The following is a 15,698-nucleotide window of genomic DNA, read 5'->3' on the forward strand; positions in this document are numbered from 1 at the left end:
ATATTTATACAATGAGATTTTTGATAAATGATCATTAGCAATGCTGATTTGATGATCAAACAAGCAAATAATGAATGAAAATGACAATAATAATTACATATTACAATATACATAACCACAGAAACTGATTTTCCTGTGCGTTAGTGACTACACTCGAGTGTTTTCTTACTTTCATCGTCCTGGATCTTGGCAGAGATAGGCTTTGAAGGCTCTCCATCGCCGACCTCATTCACAGCCTTGACGCGGAACTCATACTCCATGTTCTCCGACAGGTTCTCGATGGTGCCGCAGCACTCTGGGAAGATCTTGCGGTTGGCCACGTCGAACTCGTTGCTGTCGGATCTCATCTTCTCCACGTAGTATCCTCTGATGGGACTGCCGCCGTCGCTGCGGGGCGGCTGCCAGGCCAGCGTGATGGTCGACTTGCCTCTGCTGGTGTAGTGGAGCTTCTCGGGGGCAGAGGGAGTGCCTGAGGGCCAAAACATGGGAGGAACGTCAACGTTTTGTCTAATTTTTACATCCCCGGCAAAGCAAAGTGGACAAACAGGGGCGTCTGTGTGTCACAACAATTTTTATCCAAAATGGATCAAATTTGGCAGATGGCTGCTAGCGGTTTTTCAATTTGGTCAAACTTAAGGTGGGACATCAAAGCATGCTGCATCTCTCATTTGCATTTTTAGTTTTACTGTCATTCATTTTATACACTTTTATCAATCTTTCACAAAGGGCCTTTTAATTTTTTCTTTTATTTGTGGGTTTAACAGCTTGTCTGTAAAGGACAGGAACAGTCTAAATTGAGCTGTCAGGATTTGCATATTATTCAGTATTCAATATTCAGTGACTTATATTAGGTATATAAGTAATTGAATATTGAATATTGAGCTGTTAGCTCACAGAAGTCCATCTGAGAATGATTCAAAATAAATCAATGTTACTGACATCTTAGAAGAAAATATAAATAAAAGAAGAAAAATGTATTGTTTTTCATATCTCTCTCTACTTCCGGGTCATTGTTTAACACAAAATCAATTTCTCAGGAGAACACAAAAGTTTTTAAATTCTTTTTTTTTTTTTTCCTGCACCGTGGCCATTCAAGGGCTTCGTACCATACAGTATGTTGGACAGTGTTGGAAAAACGTCAGGGAACACCAACCTTTAGGATCCACAGCCAGGATGGGTCCCAGGTCGGCCGGGGCTCCGTCTCCGAACTTGTTCCGGGCGATGACCCTGAAGTCGTACTCCTCCTCAGCCAGCAGGCCCTGGATGTCGCACTTGCAGGAGGCCGTCTCGATGGGCTGGCGGAACAGCTTCATCTTGGCATCCTTCCTCTGCACCTCGTAACCGATAATGTCACTGCCACCGTTGTCCAGTGGGTCGCTCCAGGTCAGGGTGATGTTCTTCTTGGTCACCAACACTGTCTTCAGGTCGACCACCGGTCCAGGGACGTCTGGAGACACACAGGAATGTAGGTTCATTAAACCTCTTCATCTCTACCCATCCCATCAGTGGGATCATCATTATAAATATTGAAATATTCATTTTTATCGTTCAACCCCCCAGAACTTTATTGTCAATTGTAGTGCAAATCCCTAACGTGCTGTTGTATTCCTGGGAAATTTGTCTAAAATCATGCACAAGACATGTAGATTTTTTCTGTCTGATGTGATTCTGAATCCATAAAACAACGGCATCTTGGCATTGAATATTTCCCTCAGTATCAGTGTGATGGAGCTTCAGTGAAGCTGCAGAGACACAACATGGACGAGACTCTGTCCTAAAATATTCGGTTTTCTGCTGTATGTTTAAAGTTACTCAGTTAGTTCAAGGTAGTTTTATGCTAAAATTTTATGCTCTCTCTTGACTGAATCTGAATACTAAACAACACCTAGGAAGGCTGTGTTTATTTATGTCCTGTCATTTTTGGGTCCTGTCCCATCTCTTACTGTTTTTAGTTTCATGTTCATGCATTTCACCATCATCCTCAAAGGATTTTAGGAGCCTGAGAAGTACGATCATTTTCTCAACCGAGTGGACGCGGTAATCCTTCAACTGAGGTCAAAACTTCACCAAAACCGGAACAGCAGTGTTTTCATTCAAACAGTAGCTGCCAGTTCAACAGGCAGGACCTCAGTTTTGTGTTTAATCTCAGTTACTGACCCATGACGTCCACTCTGGTCTCGGCTGTCTTGGTTCCGCTGGTGTTGGTACCAGTGATCTGGTACTTTCCGTGATCCGCCCTCACAGCCTTCTTGATGAACAGAACGCTGTTCTTGCCCTCCGTCTCGATCATCATCCTTTCCTTGTCAGGTTCGGCTTCATCTTTGGCCCATTTGACCTCCGGCTGCGGTCGGCCGGTCACCACAGCAGGAAGCCTCAGCGGCTCGCCGGCCTTGATGATCACGCCGTTCTTCACCGAGTCGTCAAAGTCCACCGCAGGAGGCTCTGCAGGATGAGAAATGTCAAGTCACGTCTAATTAGCCAGCTGGTTCTCAAATGGGGGTCCCAGGACAAAAATTTAATTTGCTACAAACAGTTAGAATGCAGAAAATGTATGAGAGATGAGTTCAACATTTTCTTCTTTCAATTTGTCACAGTATGAGATTAAAAACAATTTAACAATTAAAGAAATAATAATAGTCATGAAATACAATTCAAAGAGGATAAATTTCTGAGTTCAGACTAAAAAACAAAAACGTTACCTTGCGGCTCCCTGACGGTGACGGGCTCAGTCACGCCTGGAGCTCCGGGGCCGGCGTCGTTGACGGCGATGACTCGGATGTAATAATCCGCTCCCTCCGTCAGTCCTGTCACCGTGTAGGTGAGCTCCTTGCACCTGAACTCTGTGCTGCGAGTCCAGTCCTTCTCTCCGGCCAACACCTGGAAGGACGAAAACCAGAGAATATCTCACACGTCCAAGAACTGAAAAGTTGAGCTGGACAGATTATTAGGGCCGATATTCAGGATTTCTTAGGGATTGGTGTTTGTAAATTTGACTGACACAACGGCTGATATGAGAACCACTCAGACTCTGCCTCTCCACAGCAGAGTGAAGGCAAGTGGGTGGGACAGCATGCATTGTTTTGAGTTAAACAAATACTGGAAATTTACATACGACTTACTATACAGCCATTGGGTTTTAAAGCTGGTATCGGCTGATATAGTCTGTAAGTTTGATATTTGATTTTGTTTTGGTGGATAGTATGTCAGTACCTTCTCAACATGGTAGCCCAAGATGTCTCCTCCGCCGTTGTAGAGCGGGGGGGTCCAGGCCACGATGACTGACTCCTTCCCAGTGTCCACGATCCACGGAGTTGGGGGGCCAGGGGGCACTGAGGGGGCAGGGGTGAAGTTTAACAGTCAAGTCAACTTTATTTATTTAGCGCATTTCATATTCCTGCAAAATTTGTTTGTTTGACCAAACTGCAAAACTGATTCTTTAAAGTGTAAGAGCTGTATTTCTTTATATGCATTTGTAAATAGTTTTTTTGTATAGCACTTTTCAAAAACAAGTTTACAAAGTGTTTTTCAGACATAAAACAAAACATATGCAATGCAATCAAGAAATATAGAAACATATATAAACAATAAAAACAAAACAATGACATAAAAATCGAATAAATAAATAAATAAATAAATGACTAAATGAGCAGGGGCTTGAGTGGTGGGAAGGTCGTAGCATGGGGCAAAGCCACTCAGCGATTAAAAAAAAAGTAATACACTTTTTTAATCAATGAGTGCAATGAGGCCAGAACAGGGGAAGTGTACTCATGTTTTCACATTCTTTGGTAAAACCTGGGGAAGATCCTTCTGGTTCTTGAACTGGTTCACTTCAAGTTTCTTGGAACCAAGGTATAAACTAAGGAAGAGTGGAATCATGCACCTCTTGAGAATGGCTATTTTCTGGTTCCAGCTGAGAACTAACTTTTCTGTTTGAGAACTTAATCTATACTTGGTGGAAATGCGAAGAACAGCACAAAAATTTGATGTGCAACCCAGAACGGAACCAGTTCTTTGCTGGTAGAAAAGGCATATGATTGGCCCTGAGCGGGTGCTAAAATTACAAGTCAATATCAAATCGCATATTTGATAATGATTGGCTGCTTAGTGGCCTCATCATGACATCATTACATGTACTGTTCTCAGGTCTAGTCAGAGGCTTGGTTCTTGGTCTCATCAAAACATCCTTCCTGGCACTGACACAAAATGACCGCTGCGTGTTTGACCTAAAGTGAATCCAGGCTACTTACGGATGGCATCCATGGCGATGGTGCGGTCTGTGGGGTCACTGAAAGGTCCGGGCCCGGCCAGGTTCTCAGCACACACCCTGAAGATGTAGGTGAGTCCCTCCATCAGGCCTGTGATCTTCACCTCCAAGGAGTTGAGCAGTGCACGGTTCACCCGGGTCCAGTGCTTGCTGTTCACCTCTTTCCTCTCGATCCAGTAGCCCAGGATGGGGCTGCCGTTGTCCTTGGGCTCGTGCCAGGAAATGTGGGCGGTGCTCGCCGTCACCTCGTGGACTCTGGGCGTGTTGGGAGCATCAGGAGGATCTGAGGGGGGAAGAGAGGGGAAGGTTGGAGTTCTAGCTGGGAGAAGTCCCAAGTTCCCAAATTTATATCAGGCATCTTCAGAATGGACTTGCATAAAAAGGAACAATGCCAAGTCTTTGTTTGAGTTTTATCCCTCTACAGAATAAAAAGGACAGCTCTACATTTGCCTTTGGAATCTGAGGGCACAGTTAACAAATCCATGGGCCTAAATTCGTGATCACATTTTGTTTATTTTCTCAGCTGAACAACAGCATTGTTCATATTTATGTAACTGTTTTTTTGAAGGTGCAATATTTATCTCCTTTATCTGCCTTGATTTACCAAATTGGTTCTTGGCAACCAGCGGCTCAGAGATGCAGGGAAGACCACAACCGGACTTGTTCTCAGCGGTGACTCTGAAGATGTACTCTTTTCCTTCAATCAGCTTGGAGACGGGGCAGCTGGTGCCCTTCAGGGTTGAGGTAACAGTGATCCAGCCAATCTCGTCGTTCTTGTTGTCCTTCTTCTCCAGAATGTAGTTCAGGATCTCAGAGCCTCCGTCATCCTCGGGAGGCTCCCAGTTGCAAATCACAGAGGTGTTCCTGATCTCGTCGAAGGTGAAGTTGATCGGGGGGCCAGGCTTGTCTGTGCATCACGAAAGAATAAGAGTGAAAAGTCAGTGCTTTTGTTGTCTGGGAACTGAGCTAGCTAAAACGTTGTTGTTTCTGCTACAAAACCAGACCAACAAAAGGTATGCCGACAGGTAGTTTCAAACACCAGGAAGCTGAATCCTTAAATAGCCATCTTACCGAGGACATTCACAACACAGGAAGCGGTAGCGACACCGTGGGTGTTCTCCACCTGGATGGTGAAGGTGCCGTGGTCCACTCTAACGGCGTCTCGGATCATCAGCGCCGCCTCACCCCTCTTAGTCTGGTCCAGACCTAGGCGCTCACGCATGGGAGTCACAAACTCCTCCTCTGGCTCCGGTACCTATCATGTTTTTAAAAAACAAAAACAAAAACATTAATTCTACAATTTAACACATCTGGCATTTGTACCTCTGAATGTAGGTTTGTACTGAGGTGTTGCCAACTGTCACATATTCTGAAAAAAACAAACAAACAATCCCTGCAAAATATAAAGCAAAAGGTTTCTACAAAAAACAAACCTTGGCCTTGGTCTTCTTCTTCCTGACGATAGGGACGATCTTCTTTGTGGGCTCTTTGGTCACATCCTCATCGTTCCTCAGCCAGGTGACCTTGGGGTAAGGTGAACCCGAGATATAGGCGTCGATTCTGATCTCCTCGCCCTTCTTAATGCACAGACCAGACTGCACACGGGCATGGAGGGTGACCTTTGGTTTTTCTGTGATGGAAAGGTAGAAAATTTGTAGTTTGTAAGTTTTATATTCATATATGCAATACTATTAATGTAGCTCCTGTGTAAAATCTGTTAAGATCAGGCTGTGTTCTCAAAGGTTCTTTGTGAAACCAGAAAAGGGTTTCTTGTGGCACCACTATGAAGAGCTGTTTTTTTTAGTTCTAGTTGACACCTTTATTTTTTCTTTAAGAAATGCTGGTAGAAGGTAAAACTCTGTTTCCATGGACTTTTTCTTCTTGAAAGCAACCACTGCAGGATCCTCAAAGAACTGAGTTTTATGGCTTTTTGATCAACTTTTGAACTATTTAAAAAGGTCTGAAAGGTTCTTTGTGTAACCAGAAACAGTTGTCCTATAGCAGAAAATATTTGGGTTTTAATTTCTGCTTCTGCCTGCCCTGCCCATTAAGACTGTGCCGAAAAATGAGCAGTTATTGAAATATGGTGCTCATGGAGGTAATATTTTTTCACTCTATTGAAGACACAAATTATTAAGATTATTATTAGCAAGTTGGATTTTCCTGTGAAGATGCATACGGTCAACTTGAACTCTTTAATCAGTGTTCCTATATGACAGTTAAAAAATTTTTATACTAAAACCATCTGGGTCTGTAAGTGTAGTCACTTCAAAGGGTTGTGTGGTTTAATGGAAGTCATTTAGGGGGTCCAGAGGATGATAAAGTTTGAAAACCCCTGAGTTGGTGACTGTGTTGTACAACGCCCCCTGCTGGGTACAGTGTAAACCAGCTGCACCCTCTTCAGACCCCTAAATGATTTCGATAGTGTCTTGTAGTTTCTTTTCGTACCGACAGGGTCTGCAGCCTTAATGGGCTGTGTGCTGCGGGATGGCTCGCTGACTCCGGCGGCGTTCTCGGCTCTGACTCTGAACTGGTACTCCATGTCCTCCTTCAGGCCTGTCACCACGAAAGAGAAACCTGGCACCAGGTTCTGGTTGATCCTCTCAAAGCGGTCTCCATCCTTCTCAATCTTCTCCAGGACGTAGCCCTGAATGGGACAGCCGCCGTCGTAGTCGGGAGCTTTCCATGTGACTGTGATGGACTTGGATGTTGGGTCATGCGCCTCCACTTGGATGGGCGGGTCTGGCTTCTCTGTGGATTATGTAAAAAAACAACGTAATTAATGATGTGAGAACTGTTTTTACTCTTGAGATGTGAGATTAGTTATCATGTGTTTCGATGCTGCTGTTCTAACTCCAGTTTTGGTAATGTTCATGTTTTTTAACTTCAGCTGAGCGACAGTATGGAATGAATAATATCAATACACACAAACTTTTAAAATAGGATTTTAAAGTGATGAGTTTCAGTGTTAATTAAATTCCTTGACATTGCAAAGGCCGTTTGGTTCACATGAGGACTTACGCTTGATCTCCTCAGTGATGACTGGGTTGCGCAGCTCCAGGTATTCTCCAGCGCCAACCTTGTTAACGGCCTTGACCCGGAAGTGATACTCGCAGTTCAGGTAGAGGTCCTTCACGTCGTAGGTCAGGACGTTTTCACCGAACATGACGGGCATGTAGGTTTTCTTGGAGGCCTCGCGGCGCTCCAGGGTGTAACTGACAATGGGGGTGCCTCCATCATTCTCCGGGGCTTCCCAGCTGATCTTGCAAGAGTTCTTAGTGACGTCACTGGAGCTGATGTCCTTACACTGACCAGGAAGACCTGCAGGGTTCAGGAAGGAAGGAGGAATGTCTCAGATAACGGGGCAATGCTGGGAGTTTTCTCTGTTGCAAGGAAATGTTACACCCAGTAAATAAATATTGTCAAAAGAAAATCACAGCCAAGTGTCATCAATCTGTGATATCCAGTGTATTCAAGGAGGGTGAAAAGTGAACAATTATACACTAGAATATACTAGAATAAAATGAAATAGAATTCATTATGGTGCTACAGTATTCTTCACATACAAAGGTAACAGGAAATTTTGTTCTTGCAGCTTTTTTTGGATGAATTAGTGACTCTCTAGCACAAATTCACATTCCATATAAAATTAATTCACACAATATAGGACTCACACTCTGTACTCACATATAAGCTTTACTAATTCCAAAACAATTCAACCCCACTAGACCTGATAGATCTGACAAAGAGAAGGTCTCAGAGCCTTAAAAAATGCCTCATCAGATGGAAACATCTTGCTAATTGAAATTAATTCAGGTAAATGATGGGCACAGAGATCATGTGATTTTAGATTTTGCCGGTGTGAAGACGACATCCTACCGATGACTTTGACGTTGATGGTCCCGGTGGCGGTTCCTAGGCTGTTCTCCAGGGTGATGACGTAGGCTCCGGCATCGACGTGGGTGCACTTCAGCAGCTCCAGGTGAGCACTGTTCATCTCCACAGTCATGGAGAGCCGGTCGTCCGCCTTACACTCCACCGTGTCCTTCTGCCACACCATCTTGGGCGTGGGGATGGCTCTGTACGGGATGTTCAGGTGTAGCTTCTCTCCTTCCACCACCACCACATCCTGGGCCTCCAGTTCCATGGTGGGGGCGCCTTGAATCAAGAGGACAATGTTATTAGTTGGTGTGAACAACAGAATTTTGGTATGCTAATTTTCCATTCTTAAGCTTCTGAGGAAGACTGAAGCATCAGATGCTTCTCTAAGCAAATGACCAGCAATACTGTCTACACAGCTGGTTTTAGAGCACATTTTAAGCAAATGTGCACTTGTCAATTATTTGTTTGTTTTTTGTCTATTTTTTTAAACACATCCCAGAAATGTCTTGCTAATTTGCTAATCCCCTACTTTCCCTGCACATTTATGAAAGTGCTTTTGAAATCCAGAGGATTCTCTCAGGTTTCAAAGGGTTAATTCTCTAGACCCCTACAAAAATTTGTAGGGGTTATTATTTGGACACTATGTTTTAATCTCACCACTTTGAATTTATTTGGCAGGACAATTCCATAATGAACACAAACCAAAATATCTTTTCATATCCAGGGCCTCATGAGAGTCAACCGAGGACCACATTTGTCTTATCCTCTGGGATGTACATGTTTGTACTTCTTCAACCAGTCAATGAATCAATCAACTTGGGGGTCCAGAACATGAAAAAGTATGAAAAACCTGTTTTTTTGGGGACACATTTGCTGGACTACATGTTGGGAGTTTTGCTTACAGTCGGGATCCTTGGTGAAGACTTTGTCGGAGACCTCGGACGGATCACTGACACCGACGGAGTTGATGGCGCGGACTCGGATCACGTACTTCTTCTCTGGTTTGATTCCGTCATCAATCCTGAACTTGAGCTCCTTGATGGGTCTGGTATTGACCCTGAGCCACTTCAGCTCAGGACGGGCCTCAGCCACCTCCACGTGGTAGCCGGTGATGGGGCAGCCGCCATCCTTTGCAGGAGGCTTCCAGGTGACATTGATGTGTTCCCTGCTGGCATCCGGGATGGCTACCTCCTGAGGAGGAGATGGAGCACCTGGAGGGAGAGGGAGGTAATTATTTCTAATTTAGTGCAATACACCTTACTTACGATGTGCAACATTTGGCAATCATTTTTGTACATGCATGAACAAACTTCCATGAGCTCTTTTATGGTCACTTACTGGTGGCATCTTCAATAGTCATGAACTCAGTGGGTTCACTTGGATCTCCGACTCCGGCCTCGTTCTCAGCCCGGACCTGGAATTGGACCTCTGTTCCCTCGTCCACATCCGTCACCTTGAACTGGGTCTGCTTGTCTGGGGTCTTGCAACACTTCAGCCAGCGAGTTCCCAGCTTCTCCTTCTTCTCTATCACATACCTGGGAAGCAAAAATAAGGCATTTTGCGCTTTTAGAGATGATATTGAACGGTCACTTACACATTTGTGAGCCTGGTCTTGAGTTTTACCTTCTACCGTCTGACAAAACCATGACAAAAACCCTTACTTTAGTCTGGTTTAGCTGTGAAAGCATAACCCCAACCTTAACTAACCAAGTTGTTTAACTGTAGTTAACTTCCAGCTACCTTTTTCATTTAAAACCATTTCTGCTGCTGTGTTTGCAGCACATCATCTGTATTTCAGATTTTGCAGTTTTGGCATTTCTATAACACTTTTGTAACTACAAGAAATTTGATGTAAAAAAATCAGAGTAGCGAACATTACTTACTTGGTGATGGGTCTTCCACCGTTGCTCTTGGGTGCTTCCCACTTAAGCTCCACATGTCTCTTGGTGACCTCCACCACCGTCAGGGCATAAGGAGGTCCAGGAGTAGCTGCACAGGGCACGGAAATCATTAAAATTACTGTCACATTACCACAGTTGACCTACCTGCTTTTTACCTGCTAAATTTTACAGAGTGCAGTACTAGTAGTAAATTATTTATTAAAGTATAGTAATTTATTTCAGTCATTCTTTTCTATCTAACAAAATGGATGCACATATAAATAAATGAATGCTACTGAGTCATCAAAAGGAAAAACAGATATAAACAATATTTCAGTGACTGATAAGGTGCAGATTTCAGTCTTAACTTATTATACTCTTACACTGCATCATCTGTTAGGCAAACACACTGCTAAGTTTAGGCTTTACAAAAAATATAAAACAATAACAAAAGTCTGAAACTTTCCATATTGTGTTTGTACCTCAGTTTTTTATTTACCACCTTATTTAAAACTATTCCAGTTTGACAGATATATATCTGTGGAGAACATATTTAAGTTTGTTTCCTTTTTAAGAATAAACATCCTGTCTAGAATATAACCAGAAAACTTAAAAAAAAAAAAAAAAAGAAAGAAAAAAACATCCAAGGCACACTGTTCCCGTTGAAAAAATGTGAAGTCTTTATCATTACATGTTTAAGTCTGATTTAAAAACCTGCTGACCAGCACATTTCAGCTCCAAGAGCCTTCACCAGGGCGCAGGGTTCTATCTTTATTTTTTATTTTTTACCTTTGTCCTAATCCTTGTAACTAAAAAAAACAAACAAAGACTGAATTTCATGTACAAAGTGGATAAAAACATATTAGCAAGCCAAACTGTTCAGGACATATAACTTACTGAAAGTGTCCTTTGCCAGCACAGCGTCCTCCAGCTCGCAGAACTCGCCCATTCCCACAGCGTTCTCTGCGGCGACGCGGAACACGTACAGTGAGCCTTCGTTGAGCGCGCTCACGGTGTACTTCAGCTCCTTGATGGTGGTGTCCACCGTCTGCCAGGTCTTCCGCCTGACGTCCCTCTTCTCCACCACGTAGTTGGTGATGGGGGAGCCGCCGTCGCTGCTGGGAGCCTGCCACTTCAGGTCAGTGCTGACCTTGGTGACGTTAGCGACCTCCAGCCACTGAGGAGCTGATGGAGGATCTGTCCAACAAGAAAACAGAAGGAGAGTAAGTGTGATCAGTAGTCGCAGAGTCAGTCATTATTATTTCTGTATCTGGTATCAAGTTAACCTGAGAACTTAAATTTCTTATTCCAGGATGTCTTTGATACTCAGGCAACCCTACATAGATTGAGAAAATTCTTTGGGCTGGGTATTGCCACTGATTTCCCAAACTGATTTGATTACAATTCACAATGTTGATTTGATTTGCGATTCGATATCAATTAAGTTAGGGATATTTCAGTTACTATACCAATTTTGCTTGGATATGAAAGAGATTCTCAGTGAACTAATGCTGTAAATTGTACAGGGAACCTTCAACTTGTTGTCTTATTAAAAATATTAATATTAAGAAGTGACTTTAGAGTTTTCACTGAAATGTGAAGAATATATTTTTTCTCAGAAAGAACCGGCCCTAGCTCCCACCCTCAGCAGCAGTGAGGTAAATCTTACATAGTCTCTCTTTGCAGACCACGGGGTCACTTGGGTCGCTGGGTTCACTCTCCCCGGCCTTGTTGACGGCCTTGACCCTGAAGGAATACTCCTGCTTCTCCACCAGACCCTTCAGCTGGTGCTCTGTATGAGGAACATCCTCAGCGATGCGGATCCACTCCTCGCTTCCCGTTTTCTGGAACTCAATGATGTAGCCCTCGATCTTGGCTCCGCCATCATGCTCTGGTCTGGTCCACATCAGGAAAGCTGTGGTCTTGCCAATTTCCTTGACAAAAGGCTTGCCAGGAGCCCATGGTGGATCTGAGGAAGAACAGGGCTTTGTAATAATCAACATCATACTTTAAAGGCTCTACTGCAGTACAGTTTTATTCTCACAGGTAGCTGAGTGGCATCAGAGCTCCATATCTCAACATGGGCAGCTGTGTGACATACCATTTTCATATCTGACAGACCTAAAGTGGAGTGATAACATTAACTGATGGATGTGTGACGTACCAATTGGATCTTTGATGAGGATGGGATCGGTCTCCACGCTGGGTTTTCCAGGTCCAGCCAAATTCTCAGCCAGAACACGGAAGCGGTACTTCTTCTTGGTGGGTAAGCCTTTCACTCTGGAGCCACAAAGCAGCAAATGTTAGTGCAGTTTAACTGATAATCTGTAACTATTTCATATGCATAAATGTTTAGTGATTCTGCCTATAATACTATGGGAGTTGCCAGACTCAATGCTCTGTTTGGATGCAGGGTCTCCACTTTTCTACCTTTTGCTTCAGTTTTCACTTTGGTTACCTAAAGGTAGTGTCCTTGATGGGCAGCTTGTTGCATCTGATCCACTTGTCGCTCTCTGGGTCAAATTTCTCGATCCAGTATCCAGTAATGGGGCTGCCGCCATCTTCATCTGGCTCAAGCCAGGTGAGAGTAACAGCGTCCTTGGCAATGTCAGAGGGTGTCACTCTGGTTGGAGCACCAGGAGGATCTAAAACAGCCCAAAAACAAGGTCAAGACAACATGATCGCTGTGTCACTGTTTTACTTTAGGGAACTTGAACCATGCATAGGATAATTTGTATTCATGAAAATGGAGTCTACGGTCAGAAATCTGAAAGAGTGAAACCTTAAATGGTGGAATTTCATAAATAACATGTTTTGAATTAAAGACGATAATGATTCCATTGGGTCCCCTGTTTGTTTTACTCATTGCTGAGTTTAATTTTAAGTTTATCTCTGTTCCTGGTTTATATTACAAATCACCCTCTGGCAGCCATATTGGAGGGCTACAGCTCTTTGATGAAAGGCTGAGAAAGCTAGCTGTGTTTCTTTTTTTATCATGGCAACGGTGGCGCATATACATGCAGCAGCTGGTGGCTCCCTCAATTTTAGTATAAAGAGGAGCGATTCTCTCGTTTTTATTGCTGAGAAACGTGTCACTTGTGGGTGTATTACTTATGGCAGTAATACACTCGTCAATATCAGAAGAGGAAGTGCAATAATTGGATTGCGTGCCGTGGACCTTGAGACGATCTCTGCTCTCGGCATCTCAAGATCCGACAACCAAAACATTCGGACCAGACGTCATCGCAAGTGGTGTGGTCGACCCATGAAGAGAGGGAAACGAGCTGGTGTAAGACTTAAGCTAAGAAGGCTTGGACCCAAGGCTGTCTCACTACCCAGCCTACTCCTGGCAAATGTCCGGTCGCAGGACAATAAAATGAATGAGATAAGGCTCAGGCTGACCCAGCAAAGTGAAACCAGAAACTGCGGTGCTCTCATCTTTACAGAGACGTGCCTCAATCAAAACATACTGGATGAGGCTTTAGCACTGGACAGGCGGAGCCTGTTCCGGGCGGACAGAACACAAGACTCCGGTAAGACGAGAGGGGGTGGACTCTCTGTATACATCAATGATGCTTGGTGCACAGGTGCAGTCAGAGTGGATGGAAAATGTTCACCTGACGTTGAGTTTTTACTGCTGAGATGTCGGCCATATTACCTGCCTAGAGAATTCACCGGTGTGTTTGTTGCTGCTGTTTACATTCCACTGGATGCAAATTCGAAAAATGCACTCCAAGAATTGTATGAGCTCATCAGCAGTCACATGGCAAAATAGCCAGATGCTGTTATTATTGTTGCTGGGGATTTGAATCAAACGGACCTCAGAACTGTTTTGCCTAAATTCCACCATCACGTCCACATCTCCACCAGAGGAAACAACACACTAGACCATGTCTACACCAATGTTCCTGGCAGCTACAGAGCCCTCCCTTGTCCTCATTTTGGCCAGTCAGACCACATCTCCTTGCTTCTCCTGCCTACCTACATCCATCTGACAAAAAGGGTCAAACCAACTGTAAAAACAGTTAACGTGTGGACAGATGAAGCTACAGCAGCTCTACAGGACTGTTTTGAATGGACAGACTGGCAGATGTTTAAAGATGCTGCTACCCAGGAGTACCATATCGACCTTGAAAAATACACATCATCAGTGACATCATACATCAGCAAATGTGCTGATGATGTGGTAAAAATAAGGACAGTTAAATCATTCCCTAATGAGAAAGCCTGGATGAATGGAGAGGTGAGAGCTCTATGTAGAGCCAAAAAAGCTGCCTTTAAGTCAGGTGACAAAGAGGCTTACAGCACTGCCAGAGCAAAACTGAAAGCTGGCATCAAGGAGGCAAAGCAAAGGCACCAGCAGAGACTGGAGAGAGACCTCAACACCAACAACAGCAAAGACCTGTGGCAGGCGGTCAAAAGTGTTACAGGCTGCAAAAGCAGGAGCGCTCCCATCATGTGTGAGGCCACGTTACCAGACGAGCTAAACACATTGTATGCTCACTTTGATCTCCTCAACAGAGAGTCAGCTGTAAAGTCTACTCCGCCTCCAGAGGACCGGCCACTGTCAGTATAGAACTCTATTGTGAAGTTCGCAGATGACACCACCATCATTGGCCAGATCTCCAACAATGATGAGTTTTCATATCGGGAGGAAATCAACCATCTTGCAGAATGGTGCACAGAAAACAACCTACTGCTCAACGTCAGAAAAACCAAAGAGCTGATAATTGATTTGAGAAAAAAGGCGGCAAAGACACACAACCCTGTCTACATCAATGGAGCTGAGGTGGAACAAGTGAGCAGTTTCAAGTTCCTGGGAATCAACATAACAGAGAACCTGTCATGGACTTCACATATCTCTGCCCTGGTTAAAAAAGCTCAGAAACAGCTGTATTTCTTAAGGAAACTTAAGAAAGCAAAACTCCCATGCCAAGTTCTTGTCAACTTCTTCAAAGGAGCGATTGAAAGCATCCTGACTGGAAACATCACAAACTGGCATGGGATGTGCACGGCCCAGGACAGGAAGACTCTGCAACGAGTGATTAATACTGCCCAAAACATCATTGGTACCCATCTACCAAGCCTCAGTGATATCAGGGAGGTGAGGTGCCTGCGCAGAGCCAAAAGGATACTAAAAGACAACACCCACCCCAGCCACAGCCTGTTCACCCTGCTGCCATCAGGCAAAAGATACAGAAGAATCCGCTGCGGTACCACCAGACTACAGAGCAGCTTCTTCCCTCAGGCTGTGAGACTACTAAATGCACCATCTGCACTCCTCTATGTTTAATAATTTTTTTTATACAATCAATTAATCAATCAAGAAGGAACCACATTTTAATGTCATTATACAACCTGTTGTATAATGACCAATAAACGTCCTTGTATCCTTGTATCCTTGTAAAAGTACAACTTGACTGTCTCAACAGAAGTGAAAACATCTGATTAATTTGATCAGTTCACCATACACCTGATCAGCTTGATGTTTTTATCCTGTTGGCATGTTAGCTAGATAACCTCAGTGCCTGGTAAGCTAGCCGACACTGACTTGCAATAAATATATGAGTAGGCTAGCTAATGTTTCCAGTAGACGCTAGCGTTAGCAGTGTCCAGAGGTCTGTTAGGTGGCAAACAGTTTGTTCAGGTTAACTGAATGAAGCTAGCTAGTA

The 15,698-nt window shown here is 43.9% G+C and overlaps 1 protein-coding gene across 1 annotated transcript in view; it reads right to left on the reverse strand.

The window, feature by feature from the left end:
* The window catches only part of ttn.1 (titin, tandem duplicate 1), a 202,656-nt gene that overhangs the window by 87,553 nt on the left and 99,405 nt on the right, over nt 1-15,698 (reverse strand). The window contains 19 exon segments of the mRNA XM_030081335.1: nt 170-469; nt 1,154-1,447; nt 2,158-2,442; nt 2,700-2,877; nt 3,211-3,329; nt 4,248-4,547; nt 4,869-5,171; nt 5,336-5,510; nt 5,698-5,894; nt 6,713-7,015; nt 7,286-7,585; nt 8,144-8,422; nt 9,049-9,357; nt 9,485-9,681; nt 10,030-10,135; nt 10,924-11,223; nt 11,696-11,995; nt 12,191-12,306; nt 12,485-12,671. Of these exon segments, the coding sequence (XP_029937195.1) occupies nt 170-469; nt 1,154-1,447; nt 2,158-2,442; nt 2,700-2,877; nt 3,211-3,329; nt 4,248-4,547; nt 4,869-5,171; nt 5,336-5,510; nt 5,698-5,894; nt 6,713-7,015; nt 7,286-7,585; nt 8,144-8,422; nt 9,049-9,357; nt 9,485-9,681; nt 10,030-10,135; nt 10,924-11,223; nt 11,696-11,995; nt 12,191-12,306; nt 12,485-12,671 (4,548 nt within the window).

Source organism: Myripristis murdjan, chromosome 21 (genome assembly GCF_902150065.1).
Source record: "Myripristis murdjan chromosome 21, fMyrMur1.1, whole genome shotgun sequence".
NCBI classification, from domain to species: Eukaryota; Metazoa; Chordata; class Actinopteri; order Holocentriformes; family Holocentridae; genus Myripristis; species Myripristis murdjan.